Raw genomic sequence first — 26,430 nt, 5'->3', positions numbered from 1 at the left:
AGGCTCAAAGGTCGAGTTTGACAAGTACATTCAGCAGAAAAGCCTGCTCCAAATGTTAGTCTGCTCCCAAGCAGCTTTGTTCCTTCCTGGCACCGTCTGCTCCTGACTCCATTGCCACCAAGTAGCGATGATCAGATCAGATTTGTATTTATATGGAAAAAAATTAAGCCTTCTAAGTTTTTGTTGGCATAAAAATCCAAATTTACTAGCTACAATCAGCCTCCTTGTCACCAGTAAACACTTAAGTCATTGCTTTAATCATCAAGAATCAACAGGCAATGGAGAAGGATGGGCTGAAAAAGAGAGTGCTTACACAGTAAGCAGCAAAGATGAGTAGAAGCTTGGTACAAGTATGGATTTGGCAAGTCAAGAGTTACAGAAGTTAATTTTCTTTCCCTAAAAAAAGGAAAGTTTTTCTTCAAAAATGTTAAATTGAAAGCCTTTTTGGTTTTTTTAAATCTGGGTTTATTTCTGCTAGGAAAAAATGACAAAAAAAGCAGTCAAACTGTCTAAATAGCCAGTATATTTTTTCTACTGAAACGGTTCTCAAAGGAACAAGTAACAAGCATTTTTCCATTTTTTTTCCCCGCATTTTTAGGTTGCAGTTCAGATTATTTCACTCTGTAGGCTAACCAGAGGTTTTTCCTGCATATCTGTCTGGTTTTTAAAGCCGTATCTGTTTCTTGACTTTCCTCACAACTTTTCATAACTTAATTGTATCAGCAGAGTGTCCACATTTCATTTATATGTATCTATTTACTTGCTTACCAGTCTTGTGTTTCAGGTTAGAAACTTCAGGGCAGGAATTTTACTTTTTTCTTCTAATACATACCTTGGTGCTGACCTTGATGACACAAGAATACACATTAGGTTTAAAAGATCATGAGTTGAACTTGCCTGGATGCGCCAACTAAAGTTCATTGTAAAATGTTTTATTGCTTCTAAAAAGATCAGTGTGTTGGTTTGTGTATAATTTTGAACTGACTTTAAATTGAATGATTCAGCAATTTAATACTGCAGAAATAATACTTTAAAGGAAACAACCAAGAGTGACAGGCAATGGTAGGAGTTTGACAAGGTTCTGCAGAGACAGAGGCTGAAAATTTTTAATTTTTCTGCTAGGTTAGTTATTTTGGTTGTGTCAAGCAGCCTGACTTTGTATCATTGGAGTTTACATTAAATGACAGTCCCTGTAAAGCCTGTTGTGTACGAGTATACCTGTGTACTACCATGCTTTCAAGGCCTTGGTACACAAACATATGATTGAAGAACCCTTGCCAGAAGCTGTTTGTCAAAACTGCTATTTCAGTAACTGCATCCAAATGAATTTAGTGCACTATGTAGTCAATAATTGTATAAATTCAGGGTTGCGTAATTTACATTAAAATGTATCTGATTTTATTTTTAAAAGGTGGTAGATTTGCCATCCTGTTTACATCAATGGTTAGGGAATACTTTCAAACTGATAAAATGATACTACAGAGAGCATAGTTTGGGGTATTTAATTATCTAAGAAATTATCTGCAACTAATGTAGGGAATATATAAACTCCTGCATTTTGGGACAGGTTCTTTTCTTAGACTGACATAACCCTTACAGAATTCCATTAAAAACCTTGAAGTTGCTCTGTTTTAACTGGATTTTTAAGAGCAGAATACTTTCTTATGGAGATTAGAACAAACTTCAGCCTCCACTGCAGTGACATCTTCTAATAGATTTAAAACCTGCTAAAGCCTGAGAAAATTCATTTAGTAAGCATGTTTCATTCTTGAAAAATAAATAAGTAGTCTAGGGAGATCCTAACTAAAGCCAACATGGAATTTACAAATACTGAATGAGAAGAAAAATATAATTGTAAAAGTTCTAGAGCTTAGCTCTGAGTTAAAAGGATGAAAAATTGAAAATTCTACATGTAATTTGAATTTTTAAATGCAATGCAGTAGAACGTCTATGGTATAGCTACCTCTGAAATGGCCAGTTAGTAACAAATTAATTTTGTTTTAAGGAGAAATACATTAACTTATTTTTAGTAATATTTCTGGGGAAGGCTGTCTCTTTCATTCCAATGGACTGATTTTATTTATGAAACTAAATATAAATTCTCCCAGAAGAAAAAGCTCCTTCAGAGCTGCTCTGTAGTGACCTAATGCTCACTCCTTCTCTTTTCAGTCTTACTGATGCTCAAGTGAAATAGAAGTGCCTTGGGCCCATTTCTGCCTCCACTGACAACCCATGCTTCTCAGATTATCATGTAGCATAAAAAAAGCTGTCATGTAACATGGCATTTATTTAAATGATGTGATTTCTGTGTTCACCACTCTGAAACTGAGGTATAGCTAAGAAAGCTTGCAAGTTTTGACAGGTGTGTTTACCCCGCTAGGGCAATATGCTTAATGTATGAAAAATGCGAGGCAGAAAACAGTTTTTGTCCTACTCAAAACCAAATTATAATGTGGTTTTTTCTCTCTCTCTTTCTCATTTTGTTTTGTTTCTAGCCAGTGCCCTGATAAGCTTTTGGGTAGGAGTTGCTTTGACCTGATTTATAGGTTGATAGTTGTCAGAAGATTCTCCCATAGGAGAATGTTTTGATTGCCCGGTTATGCAGTGGTATCAAATGTGTCTGTAGGATACCTTGAAATGGAGTACAAGCATACAGGCTTTCCTGACAGTGTGTGGGTCAGGGCAAAGAGTAAGTGAAGTGCACAGTCTGATTTCTGAGCTGAAAGGTGCTTCATTATTGCACAGTCCCCATAGCCAGGTTTCAGGAGGCTGAAGAGCACGTGTGAGCTAGAACGGATGTGTTGGTGTAATTTGGACACATGTATGTGATGTATTCCTTACCTTGGACACTGATATTCCAGCTGTCATCTGTTTCTGTGTGTTTTCAATTCTTGAGCTATCTATTTACAGGTAGAAATAGATTTGTTTATATTTCCAATGCCCATATACAACTCAGAAAATAATTGGGAGGGGGATGTTGCTTGGATTTTTACATGTGAGGATCAAATAAGTTGTACAGTGGTCAAACCAATACATGTAGGATTTACAGTGCAGAACGAGATGCTTTATATTTGTTAATATCCAAGGCCAGATCTGGTTTTGTGTCACCCTGTGCTCATTGGTGTGACTCAGCTCCCTGCAGTAGAGCTTGCTCTCAATAGAGACTGGGATCATACAATTCATGGGTTTCATTTATTGTAACCCATCTCTCCTGTCTGCAGGACCGATTTTGATCTGAGCTCTTCATAGCACTCCCCAGAGAGTCACCGTGTTGTATCAGTGAAGTATCTGCAGGAGCTTTTCTTAATTTTGGTGCCTATGACTTCACACCCTTTTCGTTTTCCGAGTCCTCAACCCCTTTCTCAGTGCGGACAGGAATCCCAGGAAGAGGATTTAGCTCTGAACGCTACCTTATGTCTCCAGCAGCCATGCCGAGCTAGAGGAGTGTGTTTGCTGGCAGTTCAGTGGGCGCAGTTTCAGCTCCCTCTGAAATCTGTGCCTGGCGGGCAAATGGCAATACTCTTGTGTGCTTGTAAGGCTTTTTCAACAGAGTTCATTGCCATTCTAAACCTTAAACATTGTGACACATGCCAGAAAAATTCAGCAGCTTGTTCTTTAGGGCAGTTTTTCCATATATGTATGCACATATATATATTAAAAAAATGTTATATTAGCGACAAACTGAAGCAGAACTAGTATTTTCTGTTGACCTCTTGCTTCTCCATCTTTTATCCAAAGTGTTTTGTTTACTTGTTCTAGGAATTATTTAATATTAATTTATTATAAGAGATTTAATTTGAGAGATTCAACTCATGGCACTGGCAAGTGATGATATATAGAATAATGACATTTAAGTCTGTCCCACACCTTTGATGAAGTCCAATAAAACACATTTGGGCCTATAGAAGGTGATGAGTCATTAGTTGATGCTGTTACGTTTGTTACAATTGTAACTAGATACAGAGTTCTGAGTCCGATCTCGTGCTGGTATAAATCAAGAGTTATTTCAAAGGAGTGGTGTTGAATTAACAGGAGTGCAGACAGGATCAGACGTGGATTCAGAGGATACATGCTGTGTGCAAAAATAGTGTTTAATTTCACATCATTGCTATTATTTGATATGTATGAGTGTACAAGTTCCTTTGGATGAACCTTCATCCTCCTGTTAACTCTAATCCTATGAATCACACTTCAATGAGTTGCTATGATTATGTCTTCTGAATAAAAATGCTCTTGACCAGATAGTGGTACAATGTGTATGTCTGAGGAGAGCTGTAAAGGGAAGACAAGTCTCATTTACCTCATAGAAGACAGGGAGAATGGGGTCTGCACACTGTCATTCCCCCCATGGATAGGTATAGGACCATATCTACTCTATGAGTAGAGCCACAGAAGATTCAAAGTCTTTGGCATCATATTCTTTCTCTGTTTCTACTGAAAATGAACTAGTTGTCTCTGAGGGACAGCACTTTGCATCCTGACCAACACTTTTGCTTAGCCAGCTACAGAAAGAATTTTAGTCCTATTGCAAAAGAGACCCGTTACTTGGGTCCTTTATTATGGAAATCGATTAATATTTGTATTACTTGTATTATACTATAGACATTAAAGCATTGTAAATGACAGCTGGTCTGTAACTTGTTTAGGGTAACATTGTTTATTATAGGGATAAAGGATGAACAACCTCTACATTACTAGTTATAAATATTTCTTGGGTACTTGTTGCATTCGTTACAATACCACATCATTTGTTGTGCATTATTAAAATACTTGGTAGAAAATCCCAAAGCATGCAGCTGACTTGCATCTTGTTTATTATGCTATTCAACTCTATTGACTTGCAGAAATAAATTCCTTCTTTTTCTGACAAGCCCTAAATAGCTACAGCACCAGGCCAACAGCAGTGCACAGACCTAGATGGAGGAGATGTTGGCATGCAAAACAAGGCAAACTTAACGTGCACACAGAAAGGGCCAGGAGGGCCAGAGTGTCCACCTAGTGCCACTGTCTCAAAGTCCTAGCCTGAAAATGCAGGATCTCCTTCTGTTTGCTTAGAAGTGACAGGTTGAATCAGCTCTGCCAGGTTTGAAATACATCATCACTGGAAATCTTAAGGATTTCTAAGGGGGGTTCAGCGTGCAGTGCCCTGCCCCACGTTGCCTGACAGCTTTGGACAGTGGTGGGGCAGCTGTGGTATCTGTTTGACGTGCATTATCCAGTGTGGAATTGTGGTGGGAAGAACAGGAACAGCAGCAGTGTTTTACTGTAGAACAAAACAGGAGAAAGTGTTGTTATACGAAGGGTTTTAAGGATGTATTGATGTGCTGAAGAAGGTACAGAGACTTAGAACCTGTAGGCTTCTGGGGTTTACCTTCTGGAGAGAGGTGAGAGCTAAGGATCATCCAAACAGACATGGGCTAGTTTCAAATACTTTTCTCATTACTTACCTTACAGCTGCCCAGAGACATTTATAGGTTTTGAGTTCAGGTTTCTATGTTCTGTTAAGTTCTTCCTGTCTCATTTTTTTCTTTCTTTTTATCTGTTTTTTGGCCCCTGATCTAAAGAAAATTAGAGAGGATGGAGGTGGGGAGGAGATGGGACAGAATTCTGTTTCACAGTTGTTCCTTTTTTTACAAGTTAAAGCTCACAAAAGAATCATGACTGTGACTCCATCTTGTAAGCATCTGTACTACCACTACCAGCCCAAAATCAAAAGATTATTTGAGGAAATAGCTAGACCTTTTTTTGTGTATATTTTAGGTCTCCCTTCTTCCTTTTATTTTATTTTAAAACAAAATTAAGGACACTCCAACATGTTGCCCATAAGAGTTCTGTTACAGGTAATTAAATGTAAGTTTACACATTTAATCTACTTTTAAGAGCAAGAGAGACTGGTAAATGACCCAGTTAAGGAAAGTACTCAGCCTAATTGGATGTAATGATTGCTTGCTGGTGTTTATTACTGTACTAAGAGTAGACATGTAGTCTGTGATTCTAATTTGGTTTAAAGACAGACCTGTAATATTTGCAGCTATCATCAGAGTTCGTTTGTTTCTGTTAACATTGTGAAATAGGCTTATATTCATTTGGGAACTTAAATGTATTAGAATGGAAGGAGCACTGTTTTTTTTTCAGTTAATATTGCTCTCCAATTATCATCTTTCTAGACTGTTTTACCTACAAAAATGTTTTAAGTTAGATATGCTAGCACATATTTTTGCCTGAGGAAAATAAATATAGATTTCACATGTTTGTATGCATAATGCAAGAGATTAGCAATAACTGAATTTACCAGTGAGCTGAATCCTTCTGACTTGTCTGTGAATATTGTCTTCAGCCTATGGAATCACTACATTAATGTTTGGGTTGGATTATTTCTATATCATTCTGAAAGAGTTGACTTCCTGACTAATGTAAAGTCATTGAGAATAGAATCAAAGTCCCAAAATTTTAGATTTTATTATTGCTTGTTACTAAAATTTCCCTAGTTATAGTCACCGTGTCGCAATTTGCACTCACAATTCTGGGCTTCCAGGAAATGATATCCGAGTGGAATGTGTTGTATCACAGAAGATATTTGTTGCTTAAAAATAGAACACTGGATTTTATGCCCAGAGGAGCGGCACTTGGACTTCAAAACACTTACGTAATTATTCTTTATTTCATAAGCTCTCAGAATGATGAATGAAATCAGAACTGACTTTGAAAAGCAAGGCCACTGACAACCAGTGTACTTAGCCAAGGTGTCTCAATGTTCACTATGATGGATTTGGGAGTTTTATACCATAACAGATCAAAAATGAAGTTAAAGCAAAATTAAAGTCACAAAAGCAAGGATATTCAGAATGGAGACTTCTGCTTTATCGTAATTCACCCTGTTGTGCCTGGTTGTTACACAACACAGTTCAGTCAGAGGAGTTAGCTATTTAGGTGCTAATACACAGCACCTAAATACAATGTAATTTAGTGGCAGCTTTAATTCTAACTGACTTCATTTATTGTGAAGGAAAGGAAAAAAACCCTAAACCTCAGTATTCTTTTGTTGATATTTCAGTATAAATTATTGTCAACTATAATGTAGTAGACTCTACTGTGCTAGAAGAAGTTCTCCTAAGGTTAAAGAAAGATAACTTGCCTATTGGATATGTGCATATAGTAATATCTTTGTAATGTGGTATGTGCTCCTTCTGAAACTTCAGTACTTCAAAATATGAGATTATTGCTCCTCTTGAAAATATATATGAAGTTATATAGAGAAAATGTAAGACCCAGAGATGGAAAACTGTAATAAGAAAAAAACTCAAAAACAACTATTCACCGGACAAATTTCTTGATGGTATTTGGGGCTTTAGACTAATTCAGTTACAAACAATTATATCTACTGCAGAAAGAATAAACTAAGAGCTCATAGTGCAATACTTACCTGCACGTACTAGAGGGAGCTGAGGGAAGGAATCAAGACAGAGGAGGAAAAGAAAGGAAAAAGACGATGGTGAGAACTTTCATTTGTACTAGTTTGCTTGAATAGAATCTTATTTGATGCCAAGTCCCATTTACAGCATTCAAAATACAATGTCTGTGCATTATTCACTCTCTGTGCCCAAACACAGACATTTGTATGCATATGCAATTGTCTGCTGTGCATTTAACGTAGAACATCTGTGTGTGCCTGTGCACACTTGGGATGGAAGCAGGTTAGTTTATTACAATGTGGCTTCAACAGACTCATCACATTGTTCATTGTTTTAGTATTATCTAGAGCAAATCAATATACCTTCTTGTGAAATGGATGAATACACTCTGCTCGTCTGGCAGAGTTTAATGTAAGACCTCTCCTTCTTGATTTCCAATTCAAATGAATCCTGTTAAAATTACTAAAAAGCATTGCTCTTGAAGACTATCTTAAGAGCACAACACAGCATTGGAGCACGTTTCTAAATAGCTTTCTTAACAGGATAGAGAGTAGGATGCACTGAGAACTGACTGAAACCTGTTCTTTAATTGGAATATTCATCTTATGTTTTTCATTACCCTTTTTCCTTTGCCTCTCATGGATGGTTGTTGCTAATGCTCCCCTCCCCTCCCCTCCTGGTGGGCCAGCCAACAGTTCCCTCTGGAGGCAGCATCATTATATCTGCCTGGTTCACTTAGTAGCAGATGGTGAAGAGCAGTAGAGCTGATACACTGCATTTCACAGAAACCAGGATCCTTCTGGTACCTCTGCAGCATACACAGACTTGCCTGATTTGAGACTGTGAATTCTTTATATGCCTTCCAAACTAGGTTTCCTTGTTTGCTACTGTGTACATCAGTGTAAGAGCGATTTTTATGATTTGCTCTGTTGCTGGACAGTGAAGAAACTACTCATCTGCAGGTTTCAGCGACTGGAAGATCTATTTTGCATTTTATTTCTATTTTTACCAAAAATTAAGAGAAAACAGCTCTGATGGTTTTCATTTTCGCTGGTTGACAGGCTTTTCTTCCCCCTCCCCTTTTTGTAATTCCTACTGTCTGCCAAAGGACAATCTGTTTGCTCTGAGACAGTTTAATGCATACTGACTACCAGAGGCAGAACTTCCATTGGCTCCGTTACAGGGGTAATTTACACTTTAACAAGGTATTGTGACAAGGTGGTAATTATATTTTTATCACGTCATTATGACATTACCACCTGGAAAGCCATAGCTGATTAATTAGTGGCATATATTAAATTTATAACCCTAGAACTCTAAAGTTATCATACCTAAGTGGTGTAATTATGTTGAACTGTGGTGTGGCAGTGAATTGAAGGTGAAGATGTTGAGTATCCACCTATTGCAATAGGTTTAAGGAGTGCCAGTAGAGGGCAGGGAGCTGAAGGAAATAGTTGGGTTTTTTAAATAAATACCAAGGAAGGGGGTGAAGTGATTGAAATCTTGAAACCAAACCTAGTCATATGGCAAGTTGTAAGGCTTCTTACATATATGGGGTTTTTTTAAAGAGGTAATTTGAGAGCACTTTGATTTACACTTGTTTCTGCATTTTATTTCACAGCTTTATTTTAGTTAATTGACGTATATTTTGATTTTCACAGTGCAGCAATTTCTGTTGATCTTTTGGAGGCTTGTACTGGCCATTCTGGAAGGTACATCACCTCTCTGCAACCAATAGGAAGCACTGTTTTTGGCAGGACACATTTTTCTTAGTCTTGTCCATATGCCCAGATGTTTTATGTTGTTCCTTCTGATTTGCTTTTTTTTCTCTTGTCCTTAACATTAGGAGGTAGAGAAAATAAATTAGGCTGGAAGTAAATAATGAAAATGCCCACAACAAATAGGTTGAGTCAATGTGTTTCCATATCCCTATGCAGTAAATACAGACAGAATTATAAGCCAAATCTATTTTTATCCAAATTACCATGCTGAAGGTCAGAGCTCCAGTTTTGAATTGTTTTGATTTTCACTGTTTGTTGTGCTTTTCAGAGTTGTATTTCCAAGTAACTCATGTTTTATTCTTCCCTTCCTCTACAGAAAATGAAGTGACTACTTTCCCTGTGTTGGTGAGTGATCAGAGTGAAATTGTGGATACCAATGGAGCTGGAGATGCGTTTGTTGGAGGTATTTCTTACTTCTTTCTGTTGTTTGGAGATTATCCTGTTATTCTCTCTGTATAAAATCTACTGATTTTTCATTCAGCTGTCCTTCAAAACGAGCTTCATTCTCTTACAGCTTTTCTCTGCATCCTGAAGTTATATGATTTAATTAAGTTCTGATTTCCAAAGGGAAAGTGTGTTCTGTTACTTCAAAAATAATGTGCCATTATGCTGTACTCTGGTCGTTTTCATGAGATTAATTGTATCTGTCAGACTGTTGCATAAACAAGCTGCATCAAGTACTATATAGTGTACAGAAATCCCTCCTGGCTTAAATGTTAACACATTGTTGTTCTTTAAAACAGGTTGTAGTGAATATTAAACAGTATGTTAATAAGTGAGCATAATGTCTTTGATCATGTCAATTTTGGTAGAACATCTGCTTCCAATACAATTATTTGGACATCAGAAAAGAATGCAAAGGGTTAATTTGTTAAAACAAACCCAGAAAATATCTGGCATTGCTTAATATACATTTGCAAACTTACTATTTTTTTTGGCACAAGCTCTAAGGAAAAAAGAGGATGTTATGTCTATGCCTGTTTTTAAAAATTATTCAATATAAGCCAAAAACCAATCTAATCCAAGATTTCTGTCATTCATTGTAACCTTCATCCATGTAGTTCTGTGATGCACTGTTGCATCCTGAAGGCTCTAATATCCAGTACGTAGTAGCTGTAAGGAGCTCCATTAGTCACTAATTTACTGGAAACATTACCAAAGAGACTTTATAAATAGAATTGCAGGGCTCAGTCTTGTAGCTGTGAAAGGGATAACAAGCAGTGTGTTACCAAATTAAAGCTTCAGAATTGTGTCCCACTTCAATAAAGTATTCAACATAAGCTTAATCTTAAGCATGTGAGTAATTCCATCCTTACTTAATACAGCACTTAAACCAATGATAAATTTTCAGTATATGCTTAAATCTGGCTGAAGATAGGAATGTTTTCACTCATTAGTTCAGTGCTTTCATGAATCAAAAAGGACAGAAATAGAGGGAAACACATTAGGTCATATTATTCATACACCTTTTAGGGCATGCTTGTCACTCTCTATTGTTGCTAAATCACAAACAAGACTAAATTTGAAGCAGTAGGTAACAGTGACTATAACATAAATAAGATCATTTTCAAGTGCTTGTCCTTGTATGCATTTGCTCTGTGCGTCAGCTGTGCCAGTAAGCTGCTGTTCTTGTGGGGGGGAAACAGAGAGATCTTGCCTATTTTGTTTTCCGTGGCAGCCATGTAAATACATGTATTTATTCCCAGTTCTTCAGATTTTAGGCATTTTGAAATCAAGACTTTTTTTTTTTAATAATCCTTCTTATGTTCTTTCTTAGTTTACCTGCAGGAAGACTATTGCAATTAAATAATCAGGGCCTTAAGAACTGCCTGATCTCTAAAAAAACCTTCCTCTTTAAATGACATCCTTTTCCCTGGTACTGTCATAGCTGTTGTTTTTCTGTAGAAGGGCTAAAACATTGACTTTGGTAGTTATTCAGAATATCCTGAATTATGTAAGCTGCATCAGTCTCTGTTCCAAACTACTGCCTTTCACCAGCAGTGTAAGGAGTTCAGGCACATCCTGTCAGGCTGGTCTTGGATCAGTTGTGAGACTCCTTTCTCAAAGGGAAAAATTATGTGGACAGTGTTAAACTCAGGGAGAGAGGGAGGAAAGCAAGGAGAGAGATCCAAAGGATCAACTCTCCTTTGTCAATCTAAGTGTTGACATAATGTGTCTGGATGCAGCAAGCTTCTGTATATTTGGGGTAATCTTAACAAAGGTCCTGTACCCTGTTTATGGATGTATATATATTATTTTCCTCGGTTGCCCCACAAATAACGCTGAGTCATCAGATGCTTTTCCTATGGAGTACAAGTGCAATGCAGGACAGTGCATTCTACAGTTCTCCTTCACTGCCAGGGAAAGGAAGGACCACAGCTGGTTTTCCCTCTGCAATGGAAGTTAGCTCAGCAGTTGCAAATCTGTCTGAACTCCCCTTGTGGTCAGACACTTACCTGAGTATTGTTGTGTGAACTTAGGCTCTCGTTGCACCATATTTCTCTCTCCTGTGACACAAAGCAACATGAGCTTCAGAATATCTGTAGTTCTTCCATTAGCTTCTGGAATATCTTAGTTCTCCTCTGTCACTCCATAAATAATAAATTGATCATTTTTTCTCCTCAGAGAATACATTTTCCTGAGTTTAGTCCAGATGGAAGAATTGGGAGTCATAACACAGCTGATTCTAGTCTTATGTACTTTGGTTCCTTCTTCATGGTGTCATTTAATTTTCCTTCCCATATGTGGGAAATAGGATACTGGACTGGATGGGCTTTGATTTGGTCTGTTTCATTTGAGGGAAATGTCTGTATTTTATCTGTATCACACTTTTCATGTGTTTTCAAAGTACATATTTGCAACAGGAAAAGTTCTTTATTGTCTCCTTACCAGCAAGCCCTATTCAGCAATGTTGGCAATGCTGCTCAACATACATATCTTCTATTGGTTCTAGCATCAAGCCAGCTGCAGTGTTATTGTCCTGACAGAATTTTTATAACAGAATGGTTATATTCTCTTCAGAAAGAAGCTTTTCTAGCTTTTTTCTTTGACTGAGGATTTTATCAGTTGTTTACTACCTAGGCAACAGTACATATAATGTTTTGATTTTAGCATCCTTGTAGTAAAATGTTTCAAAATTAATCCCTTAACTAAAAAATTCACCCAGTGTGATAATATACTCTCCTGGAAGCATAGTTCCTTTATTCAAACAGCAGAGAACAAGATTCCCATGACAAAGTTCCCCATACTTCTCTGTGACCAGTATATTAACATGACTGAACAGTGGTTTTGTTGAAGCAAGTGTTTTGACTGAGTGGGAAATGTGGGATATAATGAGAACTAACCCCATCAAGCAGGATTTATTTTACATTGGGAAGTTTGTTAGACTCTTATGATATTTTGAAAGGTCTTTCACAAAGGCACTCTCTTCCAGAGGTATAACTCACAGACTGTAAGGAAATTCCTTCTCAATAATTATGCCAGCTTGGCAAATCACCCCTCATGTATTTCTCCATGTAAAAGTAGAAAATAAGAAATCTGTTGGGGTTTTTTTACTAGAACCAGTCTAACTACTGAAGGTATTGAAGCCTTAAAGTCGTGAAAAAGTTTAAAGACACAAAGTTTCTGGGCACTTGTAACTCTGTGAGTTGATTCATGAGTTCGGCATTTCTGAACATGAAGCCGCTGGCCTCCAAGGAGAACTAGCTCACCCTAACAGCTAGCAGCAAGAAATACACTGCATTCTTCAGTCAAAATGTGTTTTTATTAAGTTGGCACCAGGAATATCTCTGAATTTCTTGCCTCTTACTGCAGACGTCAAGTCATCTGCCACTCAGGCTGGTGCAATGCATGAATGAGAAACTGGGTTTTAAAATTGCTGCAGGTACCTTTATGCTAAAAACACTTCTCTAAACAATACTATCACATTTCTGCCTTTATTGCTTTCTAGCTACACTGCTACCTTTTAGAAGTTTAAGCAATAATGATTTACTTTGTAGCATCTCAGCACCTCTTGTGGTTTTCAGGGGTACCACAGATTTTTGGTTATAAATCCCTGAAATATCCATAAATTGAAGTTGCGGTTCTACCTCCATGTTCTTACGACGTTGACAAATCACTTGAGCTTTGCTGATGTGGCTTATGTCACAAGAGTCCTCTTAATGGAATTACAGCCTTCGTTTGTAGCGTTTGGGGAGCGTTCAGTTGCTCGTTAAATTAACATTTATTTATTACTAGTCAGCCCCAGTTTGAACCTTTGCAATAATGATAATCAAAGCATATTTAATGACAATAAATAGATTGAAAAATGGGCAGTTTTACCATCTTATGCTTTCCTTTATGCCATCCTGCTCTCTTTAGCCAGAGTAGGTCTGCCTTCTGTTTGAACTCCCCTTTGTCATTGACACCGTAACTAATGAAAACAATAAGCATCTGTTCTGATAGTTGCTGCCATTGTTCCCTGCAAAATCTTTCCCCTAGAATCTGTCTACTCAGTGGAACTGGGTAGAGAGTTCATAACAAATGAATAGGAGAAGGTGTAAAATCAATGTTTCTTCAGCTTCCATCAATATAAATGTATTGACTTAGTAATCTGCTATGATTTAGTCATATACTACATGAAAAGTACTAGAGTATGAAATGGAGCCACAAATCATTTTAAAGTAGTGTGATGAAGCAGTGACAGAATGATCACAGCAAATGTGTATTACTTATCACCATGCTATAAAGATGTTACACCATTCTCAAGGAAAAGAAATCCCAAGGTAGAAGGAGCTCTTCATTAAGCATGGTACAGTGCCAAATACGAGCTGAGAGCAATTTGCCTCTGTCAGTATCAAAGCAGAGGTCAATGGCTCAAACCACCTGTCAATTTAAAAATCTCATTGGCAGCTTTCATGTACTGAGGAATCTCATAAAGCTTCTGGCTGTGGTTTGAAAGCTGCATTCGTTTTTGGTGCACATACCTACAGAATTAGCAGTTCTCTCTCTTACTTGTGAAGCCCAGCATGAGCCTTAAGAGATGGCCAACAACTGTCTCAGCTATCAGAGAACTACTCTGATAGAGACACGGAGAGCAGCAAAAGAGGAATTGTCCTCTTTTATGTGTCCTTGTGTGAGTGGACCTTATGGCATCTTTATCTCCTCTTTAGAGACCACAGGGCTTAGTGAAGATACTTCCCTCCTTTTGTTTCTATTTGAGCCAAACTGGCTCTGTAAAGCCATTCCCTCATCTTTAATATAGACATTAATTCCAAACATTATTTTTTGATCTTAATCTAAATGTCTCTACAAATTAAATAAAGACCTTGGACTTCTAGGAGTTTGCCTAAAGGTCCTCATATTGTTCAGATTTGCCTGTTTTCATGAGGTAAATGCAAATGATTTTCTATAGACTGACATCCAGCTTTGATTTCAGAGCTAAGTAATATTTGGCATACTTCTATATTATCAAAATTTTAAAATATTATCCTTAGTGTGAAACATTCTTTGACTATATTATACATGTACGTATACACGTATGTATATTTGTAAAACCACAGCACAAGAAATAAAAATATAAGTTTGCAAAGAATACATAGTGCACAGAACAGTTGCCCAACATTGCCCCTCTACTACTGAAAATTTGATTGATTCAGAAACCTTTTTGAAAAAAGGTCTGATTCTGTTTTGTCAACACACTAGGATAACTTTGGAATAGCTTGACTGAAGCCAGTGGATTTAAACAAGTATACTCTTGATAAGAATGGAAATGTAATTGAGACCAGTATAATAATTTTTATGATGTTATTCTTCAGAATTCGTAGTTTATGGAAGGAATCCAACAACTTTTAAAATAAAAAGTCATCTCGGGGGGATTTAACATCATCTGAATTGACCCTACCTTAAGCCAGGGGCTCAAGCAAGTGACCTCCAGAGGTCCCTTCCAACCTAAATTGTCCTGTAGTCCTATGAGTTTAATCCTATAGGTATTATGTTCCCAGGTACCAGTTCTTGCTCCTCTGGAAATCCAGCCTCAATCGTCTTCAGAGGGCAATGTTGGTGGCTAAAGAGTAGGAGCTGACTGAATTAAAAAATGAAGTTCATAGAATGAGAATTCCATCTTCTTGCAATAAATCTGATCTAGGGCAAGGAGAGACTGTACTCATGACTTTGTCTAATAAGTCCCTTTTGTATTTCCTGTGAAGCAGTTGTGTGGATGGAAGCATGTGCACATGTGAGAAATTAAATAAGCTCTTATGAATAGTTGCTATATGGCTATTCCAGGAGTGCTAAACATGCAGAAAGATCTGATAATGCCTTCAGCTGAGACAGAGTTGAATGTTTTGTCAGAAAACTAAATTATTAATAAGCTTGTGACTGTATTAAAAAGAAAGTTACTTAATGGATTTCTAGGGCCCTTGAAGATTGTGGAAGAATTTGTTTGCACTAAAAACAAATATTCCTCTTATTTGTTGTATTTTCCTCTCTGTATAAATCTCTGTTGTAAGAGCTACCCTCCCTTCAGTACTCACCCCCCCTAAAGTGTTCTAGATTTGTTGAAATAAGAGTTCAGGGAGCTAGGAATGGTTCATTACTGAAGAGCAGGAGCATGATATCAGAAGCTACTTCATCCACTTACAGAGGTCTTTAATTTTTATAAGGTTTTTATACTTGTTTAAGATACCTTGGGAAGTTGTCATCATTTTTTAATCACGTTTGATAGAGAGAAATACAGTGGATAAAATATCACTGCTTGAAGTACTCCCTTCTGATAACACCAGAGCTCTGAGCTGCATTTTATTTGGCAGCTGTGAGTGAGAGGTATTTTTTTAGTGATATCAATTAAGTATGTATGTGCATGTAACTTGTAATGGCTGATTTTTGCTACAACATTTATCTTCACCAGCGAAGAGAGAGGGGATACTACTTTGCATTGTTCTGCCTTTTCTTTGAGGTAAAGATAACAGTTATGACAGAAAGCAGCACTCTCTTAGTTCTCATTTATACAACATGGCTAATTGCCTCTGAGCAATCCTGAGATCATGGCAAATGAGATATGAAGCTTTGAAATAAAAATACTTTCTTAGTGTCATCAGCATTTTGACTGACAGCCCACTTTGCCCATCTAATACTCCTGGTTTATAAACAGGATACATGAGTATAATAGCTGAGCTGCAGATAGGACATCAGTCTTTGCTTGCTAAGGGATAACTTGTCAACATGTTCGTGATGGCATTTGTAACTCTCTCAGATAAACATCACACGTAAACCCAGGCTATTAGATGACCATGTTATCTCTGTAACTGACCTTCTATGAACTAGAAAATTACTAGATTATATGTTCCTAGGTGATTTTTCTCAGTCTCAGCTAGAGGCACATCATTATTCTGATCAATAGTGTAGCCAGTCGCTAGTAATTCCAACATTAGTGTTGGCTCAGTTTAGAAATTTGCCACAGTTTGAATTGTCTCTACTTAAACAAAACCATGAAAATAAATATAACTCAGAAAAAAACATGGAATATTTCTGTTTTCTTTTTTAATTCCCTACTTCTCTTTTTACCAATTTGCCATCCTAAATTAATTCTTTGGAAAGAATACACTCTGACATTATACTTAAAACTGGTTGCAAGTGTTGTCCAAGTATAATTGTGATCCAATCTGGTTTAATTGTTTTGTTATAATTGCTACCCTTCTCCTGGTTTCTAACTGTTCCTCTTAATTTTATTACATATGTATTCTTTATCCTAATGTAGTAACTTAAATATGATAATTCACATTTTCACCTATTCAATGTAAAGGCAATCCAGAAAAAGACACAGTAGAATTCATGTAAGGCAGAACATTAGTATACTTGCTGTCATTTTTTAAATAACGTGTAGAAGTGAGAGATCCACTTAAAAGGATCAGTGTATGGAATTAAAAACCTTCAGAAGTTTCTAATTAGACTGAAGCAGGACCTGATCCTTTTAGCCTCTGTGTCTCTTTTCCTGTCAGTGACACCGTCAGCGTTAAGGGAGCCTCAGTACACAGCAAGAGGATTAATATTTTGCAAAATTGGGTTTTAAAAGGTGTAATTTACCTCACCACAAATTCAGTGACAGTCTGGACAGGCTTTGTAAGAAATAAACGTCAAATAGGTTGCATACATTTAAAAAAACAAACCTACGGTGTTAAAAATAGATTTTCAAAACCAATTATAAAGTTCCAATTTTTGCTGTAATAGCTATGGGACAATTACAAATTGACTTAACGCCTCAAAGCAAATCATCACCATTTAAAATACTTTGTCATGCCTACTATCCCTACCCTCATAACATTTCATTTTATGTTAATGTGTCATGTGTAAGAAAATCATGTAACGATAAAGAAAATGTTCATATGGAAGGTTAGAAATTACTTTAATGAGTTATTATTACCTTGCTTGCAGACTGTTGGCAATATTTTTGTGTTATTTTAATGTATTCTGAGTAGAGACAGAGGCACTCGTCAGATGGGATCATCAAGAACATTCCCCTGGGAATCAGGGCAGGATATAGTCCCCTAAGAAATGATGTGTCAGATTAGGCTGATGCTATATTCACAGGAGATAAAACACCACACCAGGAAATATAAAAATACTCTGAAATATGTTGTGTGTTTCACATCTAATGTGCCTTGGTGGGGTGGTTTGCAGATTGACACACTGGCCATAAAGGTACTTCTCAGACTGGGTATTTGCTAGCTGGGTCCTTGCTTGCAGCTGCTCTGTTATATAACAGGATGGTAACGTCTCCCAGAATTTGTTCACTTCCCCCACACTGAAATGGGTTCATACTTGAAGTGGGAAGATGGCAAGATTGCAGTAAAAAGGAATTAAAAGAAAAAATATGGTCCAAGTTGAAAGCAGCTGTAGTAGCAGTGCTTGTAGGTTGGTTTGCCACTGATCTCCGACTTAGCAGAAAGGGACATTATTGTTACTGGTGATCGTAAGTTATTAGTATCAACCCAGGACTTTAACAGATATTTAAAGAGGCAAAACATATCAAATGTCACTGTATTAAAATAGGAGCATTATTAATATAATGCTAGGGTAGGCTATTTCAGCCCACAAAAGTCAAAAAATTCATAGGCTGCCTAGCTCCTGTATTCCCACTGCATTGGGTGTTGCTTTTTGATTCTCTTTTCATAGTGCTGGCTTGGCTGTGTGGAAGCACACCTGCAAATAAAACCTTCTGGAGAGATGGTTGCTCTGCAAACGCAATTTCAAATCTCCTGGCTTTTGTGCATATGAGTCTCAGCTATGGAGTTACATTCATGTAGCCTTTTTTGCACTTGAATATATGTTAAAAACTGAATAAAGGATAGTACATATTATTCCAATTTATTATCCTTAGAAAGTCATTATTTCTACATTCAATTAGGGCAGTTCTCTTCCTTTTATTCCAAGAGGTAATGGTGTAGTAATCTGCACTATTTAATATCAATGCAACAGATCTGGTTTGAGGCTCAGAAAATTTCCTCAGGTACTAATAAAAGAAAGGTTATTTCACTCTGCTGTCTCAAAAATTACTAAGAAGAATTTTAGGTTTTGAAGAACACTCTCTAGAATACTTTTAGGAAAAACAAAGAGAAATATCAGCCCAGAAAGTATTTTTTTCAGATAGAGAACATAATTCCAGTATTTCGGTTGGCATGTGCAGTACCTTGAATACTCCTGGTAAACTTGGAGGGTGTTTTTTAATCAAATGTTTCCACTGGAGGCTGGTGGAGACAAGCCTAATGCAACCAGATTCTGATCCTAAAGGAAATTCTCCAAAGCTCATCATGTGGACTTAAAAATCAAAAATAGGTCTAAACCACGAGAAGTTATGACTTGGTTATCAGTTTACTCAATCACATCTTTCTTGGAGCGTATTATAGGCTGAAATGGTTCTTTTCTTGGGCAATAAGATGCTCTAGGGAATTTAATAGAAATTATCTGCAGCAGATTATATAGAGTCCACTAAGGATGATTTATGTGGAAGGGTGTCAGACTAAAAAACACTTAAGACTCCCCTCCAGCCCTGAGCTATTCCATTTCAGAAGGTGGGTAGTCCACAGTCAAGGCAGTGATAGGAAAACTCCCATCAGTCTGAGTAGGCTTCACATGAGGATCTAAGTTTTCTCAATCCAAGGCACAGCCTTCAGGACCAAACCACTATAGAGTTACAAACTGATCCTACTTGCACAAAAGCATCAGAGAAACAAGACTGCTAATTTTCCTTAGAGGAAGCCTCTGATGGGCCCAAGTGTCTATAGAGGCCCTAGGAAGTATGATCACACCTTGTTCTACAAGCTGCAGTGAGCTGGTCTGGTAGAACCAAACAGTGGTAATCACATATGCAATGCAATGAAATTATTCAGCCTTGAGTAACTGATTCCTAACGGAATAACAAGGATGTAATGAAGTTTTATTTCGTTTTTTTTTATTGTCACATTTCTGCAGGAATCTTTCATTAACATTTTCCACATGTAATGGTTTAAAGCATTAAGAGACCGAGTTCTTTTTTTGCTTTGTGTATTCAACACCTCCTCTCCATTCCAGGAAAAAGCTGCTAAACTCAAAACACTCCTTTCACTTATTCATAGTTGTCTAGTAAATGCAAAGTTGTTTTATTTGCATGTGTCCATAAATGACTGTATAACCTCAGACTGAGGAAGACGTATAACCATCTCAGTGATCCTTACAGAAATTCAATGCATTCAAAATGTGTCCATAAATAAGAAGAAAACAAGAGGGATAGGGACAGCAATACCAGTATTCACTGCTTTTCTTAAAACATGCTTGGTTTGATATTCATGCTGATGATTAGAAAATAAGAAGTTTCTGTAAGAGGGTTGTACACAGGCAGTGAAATGCATTTAGCACGTGACCATTTTATAAATAAAGTAAATATAGACTTCTGAGACATTTTATTCCTGATCTCATGGTTTTGTCATTCTCTGGAAGCAAAAATATTGACATTTACCAGGCTGTTTGTTCCAGCTTTCTGATCTCCTGCAGTTTATTTATATAACAACCTTATCGATGAGCCTCTTACTCAGCTCTCTAGGTTTAACTGAGTTGAGTCGATTTGTTACCACAGCTTCAAGGAGCTGTTACAGAACAAGCGAGACATCCTAATAAAGCTGTAAACGTGTTTACTCAAACATGGTATTGATTTTACTTGGAGAGGGAGAAGCTAGTGCTTAGCATGGTGTCAGGGAGGATGAATTTAACTGCAGTTTTTCATTGTCATCTGTCATGGTTGTGAAACACTAAGTGAAGCCACAAGAGGATAATTAGAATTGCCAGAAATGTAGCCCCTAAAATCAGTTAACCACTTGAGATTTTTGTAGTTTAATTAGTTTTTATTAAAACTTTCCTCCAGTGGTATAGTCAGGAAGGGTTTTCTAATGTTCTTTTCAGTGAGAGATTTCAAGGTTGCCACTTGTTAGATATACATCTTAAATTACTGTTTTTACAAAAGGGTTGGTAACCTTTTTTCTCTCAATTGTAATTAGCCTGGCACTACAGTTCTGTATAAGCACAGAGCCATTTTATTTTAAAGGTGAGAGAAAGACACTTCTTCATATACATATACATTTATAGTTAATAACATATGTGTATGTATGGAATAATGTTTACAGTAAATTTTGAGAGAGAAAGTGCTATGGTGTGTGAAGGCTGAAAGAAGTATAGTGTATTTGAAGATGCTTACATTTAATTTGTCTTATATACTGTAAGTCTGATGTGTCAGACCACGGTGCCAAAAAGACATGACAACAGAAGCCAAATCCCACCCTTAATCAAAAACGTTTCCATTTAGAATAGCCAACATTTGGTTTGATAGCAATGGGCAGGGCCTCTGGCTTACCACGGTTCTTGGCTGTAATATCCACCATCTGCCACAAAATTAAAAAAGGAGAAACCTCAGCATGTTGAGGTACAGTCGTTCAGTGACTATTTTGCGGAACCAACTGATGCCAACATCTTTTACAAAATCTAGGCTGGCTGGTTGGCTCTTGGCAGCAGCATTGCCAACCACCTGATTACAACTGACCAGGCTCGTGCTACCACAACATTAACCCACTCCAACAGTGCTAAAAGACATCCAAAAAAGCCTCAGTCATCAGCTACAAGGCTTTACATTGCTTGGGTAATATTTCTTGAAAACTGCATCTTCCCACACTGCTGGCCTGGAAATCTAGTGGGATCACATAAAAATAGATGAGCGTTCAAGCAACTGTGATAAATTCTGTATATGAACAAGAGTGTGAAAAGGTGCTTGCAACTGTCCCCATGGTAGAATAACACCATTTTAAAAAATGCAGTTCACAAATTAGGCTGTAGAAATTTTAAGTACAAAAAAGAGGAGGCAGCTCAGCTGTTCATGATCCTTTCTGTGTCTGGGACAATTTTGCTGGTGAATGGCCTGGCTAGCGTGGATTATATTAGGTGCTTCAGGATTCAGCTGGATGCAGAGGATTGTCTGGGAACATCACATAGCAAAAGGTTTTGAGGGACTCTGACTCAGGGTCAGCTTGTAATTGTTTATAATTAATGCATTTGATAATTGGTTTTTTCTGCTTTTCTCTCTTGTATTAAAAAAACCAAACAAACAAGCAAAAAAAAACACATTAATTTTGCCATGGGCATTTTATAAAGGTTGGAAGTGTGAGAGAAACTGCAGAAAGACGAGTAGTGGGGGAGCTGGGTGACGGAGGCTATAAACGGATTTCCAGCCAGCATTAGTAATTAACAGTCATTAAAATTAATTGTCAAGTGTACAATTTGAAATGAAACATTTGGCTTCAATATGAGCTGTTTTTAAGTGTTGTTAAACCATTACTGAAGCAGACCAGAACTGTTTTAAAATCTTCACTATCGGACTCCCACATTCCTGCCCAACTGCACTAGCACTAGGCATTCGTTCAGAATTACCACTGATAATTTGGAAATAAAACTTCCAGAGAAATCACTGACTTTGGTGAAATTGCCTCTGAAGCGTCTGTTTTCCTAGAAAATTGACTTGGTTCTCCTTTAATGGTTTTTAAGTGCTACTCTGCTCTTAGGAGTAGCAAAGTTAAGACAACACCTTTTGTGTCAGTCAGTGGACTGTCTTGCTGTTCTTTTCAAAATCATATTGACATTCCCAAAGAGATTTGAGCTGGTTTCAGTGAGGGCTTTGATTTGGGTCTGGATCTAAGGCTCAAGCACTGCTTCTGGCATTTAACTTACAGGACTTTCCATTTGGTGATAAGCACAAAAAAGAAAAAGGCAACTTGCTTTTTCCATCCCTCATTCTGTTTGCAGACCTCACAATTATAAACATTGTGTTTGAGAATATGTAGCAAGCAAGCTAGAGATAATAAAGATTAACTCTCAATTATTTCAGGCACACTTTTCAGAGCAAAGTGATTTCAGAGTTGCTTTTCTCTACTGAGCAGAAAAGAAATAATTAAGGGCCAAAAATAGCTATTGGTGTGTTATAATCACTTCTGTCCTCTGGGAATGCAAATACATTTTGCACCACTCTAACATTTAAAGCAACTTTTGAAGCAAAGTTGTCTTTTCTTTCTAGGAAGATAAGTGGGACAAATTGGACACAGTATCAAATAAGTTCTTACCATGACTAGGTGCAAGGTGGTTACTTGGCTGTCCATGCCCATGAGGGACAAAAGGCATCCCATGTACTCTGAAAGCTTACCAAGAGGGCTCATTACAGCAAGGTGGCCTGCTAGACATCCCGCAACTGCCTCTTCTCTTACCCCATAAACAGTTACACACGTTGGATGTCAGGGCAGGAGTCAGACAGTGGGAAAGCCTCGAGTCTGGCTCTTGGCCTTTGTGTTCTAGTGTGAGGAGTGGTACACAATGCATGTAACATCATCCACAGCTTCAGCAGTGCAGAAACACTAGTACAGAATAGCTGCAGTTAGAAGATGGTAAGCAATATTGCCTGAAGGTTTTTGGGGAAAATATTTGAAGTGAAGCTGTCTTGTGTAGCAAAATGTACTACTGCTTTCTGCACTCCATTCCAGTGATAGCCAGGGACTAGTTCAGACCACGCAGAAGTGAAAGTAGATGCTGAGCTACTTTAGTATGTGCTGGGATGATTTAGTTCTGTGATCCCAGGCCTGTGATACAGGATCAGAGTTCGGTTCTGCTGTTCTGGTCTGTGAAGTTGTAGGAGTGTAAAGTAAGTTTGAAGCCATGTTCATTTATCTTTCTGCATTTCCAGTCATGGCACCTTAAAGAGATTACACAGTTCAACTGCTTATCATCTTCCTTCCACCACCCTGCTCACTGGTCAGGCTCTTTGAATACTCACTAACTGACTTCAGTTTAAATCAGCTGGGTTAGCAAAGATCCACTGTTCAACAGCTTACTGCTTAAACTGATCTGGCTCATTTTGACAGGGTGTCAGGTTATACCAGCAGCAAAGAAGCATAGTGAAAAACGGGGGAGTAACTACTTCAGCTGGAACTCAGAAGTTCTGAATCCATTCCTTGAGAGTGTGACTCATGGGGTTTGCATCACAGTACCTTATGCACTGGAGGAGGCAAACCCTGAATTACATTCTGACCATGTTGCTTTTTACAGCATTAACTAAAATGAACATTCTGCAGCTAAGGCAGCCAACCTGATAGAGCTCTTTGCTTCTCTGCTCAAACAACAGTGCTTTCTGGTGTTCCCTCGGGGTCTGCTTTGCCAACTGCCTCGCCTTACTATGTGATGTAGTTCTGTGTTTGTGATATGTGTGTTTGTATTGTCATTCGATGTGTTATTGTGTCAGATACTACTATTTCTATTTCGTCTATGAAACACAGACCTTTTAAGAGAAACTCGACAGACAAGAGAATGGTTTGAGGGCAAACTCCCCACTACAGTTTCTTCATATCTCATATATGACAGCTGTACTTAATGTCATTTCTCCACCACTCTGAAATCACAGAGATCTCTCATTTCTATCCCCAATTAGAACAGGATGTTTTTTCACCTGACTCTGCTTTCAATAAATCAGAATAAATAAGAAGTAGCTTCACTGAAGACAAAAGATACATACTAGCTTGAAACTACAGTGAGCCTGGGAGGTGGTGACAGTGTCGGTCTAGTTGGTATTGAAAAATAATTCATGTTTTATGGTCTTCTACTCTGTGGATTTTCTTATCTTCATGTATGTTTGTTGCCTTGATCATAAATGTAGAGGACAGTTGTTCTTTCTTGTATAAACCTCTCTCTGAATTCATGCTCTGCACAAAGCCTAGTGTTTGCCTTTGGAGGCCTGCCCAGTGCATCTTCGATCCTTACTGAGTCAGAAATGGACTGTCTTAACAGCCTCATTTTACATATGGTTACAACTTGCTCTCAAGTTTTAACCACCCAGAAGCACACTGGCAAGCTCCTGCCTCCCAGGCAGTTTAAATTTAATGATTGACATTCTCCACATATCCAAGAAAGTTTCTCCTAAGAATGCATGTTAATGTAATGGAGAGCAGACCATTTTCATCTCGTTATTCAGAAATGGGCTGATTTCTGCCAGGCATGCTGTTTGAATTTCTCAACTGTTGCCCAACTATTGCAGCTGGACCATCCTGCCACAGTTGTGTTGTCTGTCATCCCTGACTGCCATCAGTGATAGCACTCACAGTGCAGTTTCTTCCTGTTTCAGATTCTTATCTTTGTATTGTATACTGATAACTCCTGTCTTCTTCACTTTTGCTGGTGGACTTAACTTTTATTAGTGAAGCATTCATTTTTTTTCCCAGCTACTGTCAGTCAATATCTGTGAAATTCCAGGCAATATGTAATTCCCTAGAAAAGTATTGATATCAAAAACATACAAGTTTTCTCCTGGTTGTCAGATAATGTACCTACTCTCTATGGCCTCCCTATTCCGATGAAAAGTATTTGATTTATAGATTTTGTAGTTTCAAACTCTTCTTCCATTCAGTGCACTTTAGAGAAAACTATACATCAACTAGGCTTCTTTTCACTACCACTCATGACTGAGAAGGCAAGATAGATCTTGATAAGTCATGAAAACAGGTCTTTCGCTCACCAGTATTATCCTTCATTAATCTAACCTTAGTTTTCATGGTTTACGTGATTTTTAATTTCCAACAAGCAGACATTATTGCATAGGACAAAATATTTTCACCGTCTTCTAAAATTATGCTGTAATGTGCCACAAAAGGAAATATTTAGAAAAAGAGAACTGATTGAATGAGAGCTTCACAATACAATGTAGAGTCTTTGTCCCAACAGGAACAAAGATGAACAGAGAAAGTGTATATGAAAGCAAGCTAGCAAAACATATCAGCTTTGAATCAAAATTTGTAATATGTCAGAAGTTGGTACCTGTGATCTACATAGTACCTAAGAGAGACATGGTTTCAAGATTACATTTGTGCTGTCAAGGCCCAAAGCCTGAACATGACACAGAAACTGGAAATGGTGGATGAAAGCTTTAAAAAGACCATCTTTCAGCTTGCTAGAATTCTGATTTTCTTGGGCAAGACTCACTTTCCATCTGTGATTGGATGAGGAAGAGAGATACATCTGAAACATATTAAAACCACGATAAAAGTGAATAAAATATTACCTTTAGAATGACAGAATGGAGTTTTAAATTATAAGATACTAAATTTACTTTTCACATCTTGAAAAGCTCTTCCAAATTTAAAATACATATTTCACCTCTGCCATAAGTTCTGCCATGCGTTCGATCACAATAGTTTCAGCCAAGACAAAATGTTTCAGAAATGAGGGACTCAATCCATAAAATTTCTGGTGCTGCTCGTACTTGACTTTTCCAAGTACCTTTTCAGGACTCTCTGCTTCTAATCATTTAAAGAGGTGCTCAGGTTTTCAAAGCACTTGGCTCCCAGTGAATTCTGGCTTTCCAAGCCGTGCATGCCAGGGCTATGTTAGCTGCAGCTGTGAACCACGTGCCCCTGAGAGGCGCTTGGTTCTCCGTACAGTTTGCTCTTTGTGAAGGTATCTGCAGATGCTCAGAGGTACCCACTGCTTTTGAAGTCTTAGATTAAATGTCCCATAATCAAAGGCAACAGATGTCATCTAGCTTTGCTCATCAGGTAAAGATTTTTCGCCTTCTTTGCACTGCGAGCACCTGTAACTCTGAATATAGATAATGTTTTTCTATTACATGCCTTTCTCTTTTTTGGCGAAAAGCTTGCAGACAGTTGTGTGTAGCTGTAGCCAGTAAGAACAGAAGGAGCTCTCTTGAAAGA

At 37.6% G+C, this 26,430-nt stretch overlaps 1 protein-coding gene across 1 annotated transcript in view; it reads left to right on the top strand.

Moving 5' to 3' along the window:
- Positions 1-26,430, top strand: part of ADK (adenosine kinase) — a 260,288-nt gene that overhangs the window by 232,294 nt on the left and 1,564 nt on the right. Inside the window, exon 9 of the mRNA XM_018069002.3 lies at positions 9,510-9,596. Coding sequence (XP_017924491.1) covers positions 9,510-9,596 — 87 coding nt within the window. The remainder of the gene's footprint in view (positions 1-9,509; positions 9,597-26,430) is intronic.

The sequence above is a fragment of the Manacus vitellinus genome, unplaced genomic scaffold (assembly GCF_001715985.3).
Source record: "Manacus vitellinus isolate BGI_N305 unplaced genomic scaffold, ASM171598v3 scaffold_15_pilon, whole genome shotgun sequence".
Taxonomy (NCBI): domain Eukaryota; kingdom Metazoa; phylum Chordata; class Aves; order Passeriformes; family Pipridae; genus Manacus; species Manacus vitellinus.
The sequence above is the reverse complement of the archived record's forward strand: the minus strand, read 5'-3'. Positions and strand labels throughout refer to the sequence as shown.